The 8,473-nt window shown below is 37.6% G+C and overlaps 1 protein-coding gene across 1 annotated transcript in view; it reads right to left on the reverse strand.

The window, feature by feature from the left end:
* Positions 1-7,465, reverse strand: part of LOC132773879 (vitamin D3 hydroxylase-associated protein-like) — a 31,241-nt gene extending 23,776 nt beyond the window's left edge. The window contains exons 1-4 of the mRNA XM_060773440.2: positions 7,116-7,465; positions 5,342-5,455; positions 2,534-2,674; positions 967-1,100 (exon numbers count right to left, since the gene is read on the reverse strand). Coding sequence (XP_060629423.2) covers positions 967-1,100; positions 2,534-2,674; positions 5,342-5,455; positions 7,116-7,325 — 599 coding nt within the window. The 5' untranslated portion in view covers positions 7,326-7,465. The remainder of the gene's footprint in view (positions 1-966; positions 1,101-2,533; positions 2,675-5,341; positions 5,456-7,115) is intronic.
* Between the last annotated feature and the right edge of the window lie 1,008 nt (positions 7,466-8,473).

Raw genomic sequence — 8,473 nt, forward strand, 5'->3', positions numbered from 1 at the left:
GAAAGGATTAATGGATTCAGTTTCTCTACTTGGGGGCATTGAACATGCCCAGGCATAGTATGGGGTCAGGCATGCAGCTCACTAAACATAATGTTACATCACCAAGAAACTCTATGTAAACAGATTTTACTCTCTCATCAAAGGTCAGTTTTTGTCCATGGAAAAAAAACTGTAACAATACTCCAGCAGTAGCCTAGACCTTCTTCTCCAATCTTCAGTGTAAGAATGAAGAATCGAGTGAGAGTGTTGACTTCAAAAGTATATGTATAAATGTTTTACTCTTTTGTTAAAACTGTGTTTTTTAATTTGAATGGCATATTGTTTGCAATGGTGGTTGATGCTTAAGACATTATGTCCAATGATATTACTTGGGACTACCCCATAATCTATTCAGGCACCACCTTCTGTGACATCACATGGAGCTGTTCTTAGGTCTCGGATTTGGGCCCTGAAATGCCAGGGACAGTTGTCACCTGACAACCATACACCCCAGAGATGAGGTGAATAGTGTTTGGATGCCACTTCCTCACATTAGACTCATAGTTCTTCAAGGTGAAATGCAATGTTACCTGATTTTTTATTTTGCTGTAATGTAATATTAATAGCATCTGAAAGAAAATTAAAAATTAAGTTTTAGTTTATTCTTTTTTAGTCACCTTGGGTTCCACTTTAGAAGAAAGGTAATGCAGAAATAAAGTAAATTAAATAAGTGAATAAATTTAAGATTTCTCCATGTACAGGGAGAGTAAATATTGTGGCCATGCAAATGAACACAGCTGTTTATCTGTATGGTGAATTTTCTTGGCATGGAGGTAAAGCAACTGGAAAACTTTCAATTTTTTAATTCCCATGAATCAAAAAAGTCTCAGAATGAAGCCAGCAAAAATGTCAAGCCTAGTTAAACAAATAAGAGCTCACTTATGTCATTAAGATTTGTACACTGGAAATACCTTAAAGGGAACTTACTTTAAAATGGCCTGGGAAGTGTTGGTCTTTACAAATGGAATTGCTCCTTGCTTCTTTAATACCTTGACTATTACGGAGTCCTCCAGCTCAAGACAGTCTAGAAATTTCACAAGACCAAGTGTGTTGGGATACCCCTTAAAGAACAGAAACAAAGTCAGTCACTTCCTATTAGATTTGTTGTTCAATTTCTCATAAAAATACACCAAGTGTAAATACAATTCTAAATGTTATTCTAAAGGAATCAATAGCAAATACTCCAAGGATTAGGTAATACTATCAAATTTCATTAACAATTAAGAAGTTCAGACACATATTTCAGGTATTATTTTATTTCAATTGGGGATTATATTTGTTTCTGAAATAACCTGTGTATTCTCAAAGCTTATCTATTAGCTTTCAACAGCATACAAAATGCATTGCTTATAGAGAGGGATGGTAAATGCCAATACATTGTAAAACAACTGTCCTCTAAATCTACAAAGCTCATTTAATTATATGACCTCAAATGCAAATATTGCAATATCACAATTTCTTTGCCTTAAATTCACTGCGACAAATTTACTGCATGGATTTATATTATACGAGGGATATTTTTTAAGTAAGGTCCATTTGAACATAAGTACACAATGAAAATTTATTTCAAAAAAGTAAATTTATTTTCAGAAAGTACATACTTCACTCTATTTTTCGACATAGTTGCTAAGTTTGTTCAAACACTTATCATACCTCTTAACCAATTTTAAAATACCCTCTTCATAAAAACTTGCCGCCTGCTCCAATAACCAAGAGTTCACTGCCGTTTTCCCGTCGTCCTCATCATGGATGTTGTCATGGCCATCTTTGAATTGTCGTACCCACTTACGCACTTTGCTTTCACTCATAACAGTATCACTGTACACTTCACAAATCTGTCGATGAATTTCTGCAGCAGGCAGGTTCCTTGCTGACAAGGACCATATCACTGAGCGAACCTCACATGCGGCGGGTGAGTTGATAGTCTTAAGTATTTTTAAAGCACAGAACAGAACTGTACAGGTTAGCTACAGAGTGGAAACTGAGCACAGTTGTTCCCGAGGCATGCCGGTGTACGATGCACGTGCTCATTGCGGTATGCACGCGAACTACTAGTGTCCACAACAAAATGGATCTTACTTAAAAAAATACCCCTCGTACTACACAGAGAGTGAGTTTATGATCTTCCCTCATTGTGATTGCTTGGATTTTTTTTCAATCACACAGATAAAACTGAAAGTAAGCTCTTCACTTTTCTGGGGTTAGGACTGCAGAACCCCTGCTAAAGCAAAACAATTACATTTTTTTTCAAAAAGGTAATTATTTTACCTGAGAGAATACCAATCTATGGGAACCTGCAGGTCCTCCAGCATGACTTTATGGTCAACCTTTCACCAGAAGATGGTGATAGAATCACATTGGAGGACCTAGAGATTTCTAGAGTGAATATTAATAAAATCTGCAAAAGTTAAATTTTCTGACTGCAACACCAGAACATAAGAGAAGTAAAACAGGAGCAAAAAAATAATAATCAGGAAACAAAAGCAAATAGTACCTTGCATGCAACATTTTCCTTGATACTGACAGGGACTCCATAAAGCAACCCTTTCTCCCGTTTCTTCACTTCCTGGAGCTGTTCCTCGCATTCTGGAAGGTAGTTTGTCACACAGTTGATTTCCCGGGTTACATCTAAAGCCTTTGCATGAGGAGGAAGACTAGTTAGGGAAATCATATTTAAGAGTCATGACAACATTCTCTTTTCTTGGCTGATGAATAATGGAGATTTCAGAGGTCTTTCTTCCCACCATATAGTGGATTATTGGTATCGGATCTTAGTTCCAGGACCTCTATCTATATCAAAATCTGTGAGTGCTCAAGTCCCATTTATATTCAATAAACATTTGCTTTTTGGATTTTTTAAAACATATTTCCAAGTCAGAGATGATTGAATCTGTAGACAAAGAATCTGTGGATATGGAGGTACACCTGTTTGGTAGTGCATTTGCTGTACAAATGGAAAACACTACATTGCTGCAACTCAATGGCTCCTAATTTAAACATGTCATTTTTTAATAATGGTTCTAACCATTGTTCATAGTTGCTTTATTTAGTGTCAAATTTATATTAACTGTTATATTTGTACAGGTTATTTAAGCTCTTACTGTTGATTGTTTTGCTTGTTATTAAGTCTAGAGTTAGGTTTCTTTCATATTGTTTAATTATGGTTTGTCCTGATGTAATCTGTCTGAATGTTTGCCATTCATGTTGGAAACCGCCCTGAGTCTCTTTGGGGAAATAGGGCGGCCTACAAATAAATTATTATTATTATTATTATTATTATTATTATTATTATTATATCTAACTAAAGACATGTTTTGACTAGGAATGTCTGACTCAACAATGGGAGTGAGGACAAATAACTCTCAGATTTCTCTCAGCTATAGAGAAAGTGAATATTTCTATCTGGATGTTAGGCATCCCAATGTATGAAATTGTTCTGCTTAGAAATATACATGTGTTCTTTGTACAATAGTCACAGATTTTTGTATGTGCAAAAAAAAGTTGATGTCCATAATCCTATTAGGTAGTTATGAATGTGGAACCAAGAATTACACATTTGTGGAGCTTGTTTCCAAAAGGTACCAATCCATCTGAACAGATTTTACAGTAATAAAAGAAGTGCTGGGGATATGTATTCTTTGACTATAAAATGCAATTTTCCAAGCTTTCTACTGAAGATATTTGATACATTTTGATAATTTTGATGGGCACATAATGTACTACTCCTAGGCAACAATGTGCTAATTTTTCAAAATTTTTGTATTTGTATGTTTTGGAAACAAACTTCACATTCCAACTATCGGTCCAATTTGTTTTGGATATGGTACCTTTTTGGAAACAAACTTCACATTCCAATTGTTGATCCACTGAGATCAATGTTCCCCTGTTGCTAAGGAAGCAGCTGACTGATGTTCTCAAGCCTTCTCATGGAAGCAATCTCTGCTGCAACAAGGGATTGGGACAGGAACCCTGTCTGCACATGAGAAAGCACTCTCCCCACTGATTTCAGCAGCTACTAAATAGTAAATGGAGATTGGATATAGGGGGATTGGGGGAAAATGCACTGTGTGGCTGTGTGACTACTGGGGTTACATAGAACATCGGGGATTCTGATTATTGCATGCAGAAAATACACAATGTTTATCTGTCTCTAGAAAACCACATTTTAATGCAAGATTGTACAAAATATTTTTGTTGATGGTAGTGGTGCAAGAAGGAAGAAATCTGCCGTTTTCTCCTCCATGTCCATTGAAGACACATATATGTTTCTGAATGTATGCCTGCATCGTCCAGCTGCCTGGCAAGCAGGCATAGCACTCACTCAATTCACTTTGGAGGGCCTTGCTCCACCCTCCACAGCTCTCAAAGCCAAGCAGCTCCAAAAATGGAAATCCCTTGTAGCTTAGCTCTTAGGAGCCATAATAAATCTATCACAGCTGAAAATAACTCTGTTGATCACATGGTGTATTATAGGCCCAAGTCTAGTACATACCAAAAACAGGAGGAAGGGCACAGATTCGCATTAACCCTGTAATTATAATAAGCCTGGAAGAGAGATGTATAACTTTAATGCAGGCTTCTGTATTTGGCTTTTTCTTTTTTGATTGCAGGATTGAAATTTCTTTGGTTTAGTATCTCTAAATATACAGTGTGCAATGGAATTATGAAATAAAAATAAATAAAACAGCCTCTAAATTATCTTATCATCAATTATATTAACCTTAACTGAAATATATGCATTCAAAATAACTTAAGTGTTGGGTATTCTGCACTGCTGTCTATTTCTCCTCTTTTCTTCATTCAGGTCCTTACCATAAAAAAGCACTTTACCTATGGCTCGCCTTTCATATGAGCTTCCTGATGAGCCATGCAACACTTAACAGAAGGTGATAGGTGCCAATGATTTGTATTGCATAAAAGGTTTTGAGATTTGCAGGGAAGAAAAGATAGGTTTGGACAAACAATGCATATTGAATATTGGGACCTTATCACACAAGGCAGGTAAATCACAATTATAGCAGGATGACAGTGGGACTTATCACAAGATGTCATTTCTCTTCTGTTGTTATTCATATGTGACACCATTTAGAAAGTGTTGCTTTTGCTAAAGTAAGTCATTAGCAGATTATTTGTGTTTTAAAAAAGGAATGCCTTTCAAACCATCTCCCACTGGAGAACAACCGAAGAGGAACAATATTATGTGAAAAGTTCAATCCAAAGATGTTATTATCCTGCTTTAATTGTGACTTATCTTCAGCATTGTGATGAACTCTTTGATACTGAAAACTGAAGTGAGGTTTACCTTTTCCATGTAGGTGTACAGGACACTTTCTGGAGACAAGGAGCCATCTTTCAACTTGGCAGCCAGATCCACAAGAGGAAGAGAGAGGATTGGAGCTGCTTTCACTCCTGGGTTCTACAGTAAGGAACAAACAAACACATTTCTGGCATAGTCCTGTCCTGCATTATGTGAAGTTGCTTGGCCATGGTTGACACAATGCACTTTTGCACGTGCATGGTAGGCCACATCTTGGTCAGTTTTTCCATGATAGGAGGAGATGTAGATTGTGTGAAGGGGTGTGCAATATTGTATCCACTGGGGTTTGGTTTCAGGAACCTCTGTAAATATCAAAATCCATGATATAAATGCAAGTTATAAAGTTGCTCACTTCTACATTTAAAACGACAATCTGAATGCAGGTGTCTTTTCCCCTAATCCTCACTGGTCAGTAAAGAATCACCCATCATTGCTTCAACTCCTCTTTTACATAAGGGCTTTTGGGATATAACCCCAAAGTTCCATTATACATAATGGCATAATAAATTATGCCCTTTATATAAAATGGCAAAATCAAGATTAACCATTAACTCCCACCCCCTGAACTCCGCCCTCTGGCTATGAATCTGTGATGCAACCATTCTAGGAAGGAACTTTCACAGTCTGCAGGCTGCTACACAAAAGCATATGTCTTTCATGACTCTTAGCCATCAAGGCCTTTATAATCAAGCCATCAAGCCTTCTCATCAATAGTTAGGTTTGGAAACAACCACTAACCCAGAGAAACTGTTCCAAGACTGTTGACTGTTCAGTACAGCTCATGTTTTGCATGAGCTGTACTTTCCAAACCTTCTTAACCATTGGCATATTCCACATCCCAATTCCATTTCATTTCTCCAACATACTGAGGCACTCTGTCTTTCTGAGTTGAGAAAGAGAATCACCAAACAGAGATTGTTCTCATATTCATTAACAAGCGTGGGTAACTCACTGCAACGAAGTGAGGATGTGCATGAAAAAATAGGGAAGCACAATGAAAGTAAATAACTGGGTTGAGGCTGCTATTGTTCGTGTAGCAAAGAGGTTTCTGGGTTATATCCCCAAAGCCCTTATGTAAAAGAGGAGTTGAAGCTGAACAACAGGCATAAAAATAACACTCTCAAAGAACCCACTGAACGGACTTTTTCTGTGAAAGATGGAAAATGGGAATAACTGCTCCTTCTCTTCATAAATGCCAGGCCCCAGCATGAAACAGCAATATAGTCCTGGCATGCACTAGCAACTGCCAAGCAAATGTCTACTCAGATATCTCATCTGCAATGATGGATGATTCTTTACTGACCAGTGAGGATTAGGGGAAGGGACAGCTGCATTCAGATTGTCATTTTAAATGTAGAAGTGAGCAACTCTATAACTTTCAATATGTCAATAAGCTCCATAAATTAGACATTGTGCATAGGTCAGGGGAGATTTCCAAATAATCCTAACCTAACTGGATTTCCAAATAAATCTAACTGGAGGATAAAGATGAGATGCCATATATTCTACTGCCAGGTTGTGAGCAATACAGCACCTTCAGAGTTATGCAAAGAATGCTAAATATCAGCTAGGTTTTATGGAAATGAGGCAAACTCTGATCTACCTGGAAAGTGTGGTCATATCTCACCATAGTATAAAGCAGTTTGCAGAATATAAAAGGAGAACCATTACATACCCAAAATTAAACATATCTCAACACCTTCCAAAAGTCAGAAAAAAAAGCATTCAAGTGACAAGCCAATCCACAACACAAATTCACCTGCTGTTTGAACTGTTTTGCTGCCTTCTCCATACGTTGAAAACCAAGCTCTCTCTTTCTTTTGGCATCCTCAAGTTTCTTCTGGACTCGTCTCTGGTTCACCCATTTTAGTGTCAAGAGGGCAGCAGCTGAGCCACAAAGCACACCTGAGACGACACGTATATCAATGTCAGCATCTGTGCAAAGACCCTTGACTTTGTCAAGAGCCATTGTGGGAGATTTCTTTTGGCTCTCAACAGCAGATGAGGCTAAATGTCCGAATGCTTTGCAGCTAATGGCAAAAGCAGTCAGGAAGGGAAGAGGCTTGTGACTTTTGAGCCCTCCCAGCAGCTGTTGGTTCCAAGCAACTGGCAAAGTAAAGCTCACATACCTCAGGGGTGAAGATCTTTCAGGAAAAAAAATCTTGGAAGTAAAGTCCAGCAGCAATTGGCTAAGACACACAGATACCACATTGTTTGCTTATCATCAGTGAATGTTCTCTTAACATTCCAACATAGTTTACACCAAGCCATCTCAGTAATACAAAGCTAAAGAAGCTGGTGGGGGAGGAAGTTGGAGCATTGCCTCTCCAAATAGTAATTGTGCCTTTCAAAGAGAGTTTCCATCAGCCTCCAGTTTGCAGAGCATTGCAAAGAATGAGACAACGAAAATCTTTCACACATAGAACTCTTATATTTGTTTTCTCTTGGTAATATTGTCTGACCCTTTCCTTGGATGACTGAACTATATTTCTAAATACTCTACTTAAGTTGCCACAATGCTAGAAATTTTGAGATTGAAGGAAAAATTCACTGCAGCTGCAGAATTCTTATTTGTGGAAGCAATACCCCCATTTTGCCCTCATATCCCCACCACACTAGGGCTGTTATATTTTACTTAGATATTTTCCCACTACAGGGCTGTGTGCTAAGCTTGGAAAGTTACTTTTAAAAAAAAAAGCTGCAGTTACAATGCTCTCAAAGTAGTAAGTTATCATTTCTTTTTTTAAAGAAGGGTTTTCCTTTTACCTTTTAAAAATAGAAATCATGCAAATTTAAGAGGATAACTCTATCCCTTCTCCACTTTCCTAGGTATGGCATTTGCCTAGTTCAGCTTGTATGTATCACTGTATTGAAGTAATACTGTCATTTTAAATAAAAAGGCGTGTAGATAATCTCCACTATGTAGTTTAGGTACTAATTGAAAAGTGGTGTCATCCACCTTCACCACAACAACTGCAATGGCCATGGCTAAAGAAACAGAGAACAAGTTTAGGTCCTCTGAACCCCTCCAAGGTTGCCAGACTGGTTCAGGAGGCTAAAGCCATTCTCATAGATCAAGAGTTAGGCTGTATTAGCTATCCATGCTATAAAATGTAA

The sequence above is a fragment of the Anolis sagrei genome, chromosome 4 (genome assembly GCF_037176765.1).
Source record: "Anolis sagrei isolate rAnoSag1 chromosome 4, rAnoSag1.mat, whole genome shotgun sequence".
Taxonomy (NCBI): Eukaryota; Metazoa; Chordata; class Lepidosauria; order Squamata; family Dactyloidae; genus Anolis; species Anolis sagrei.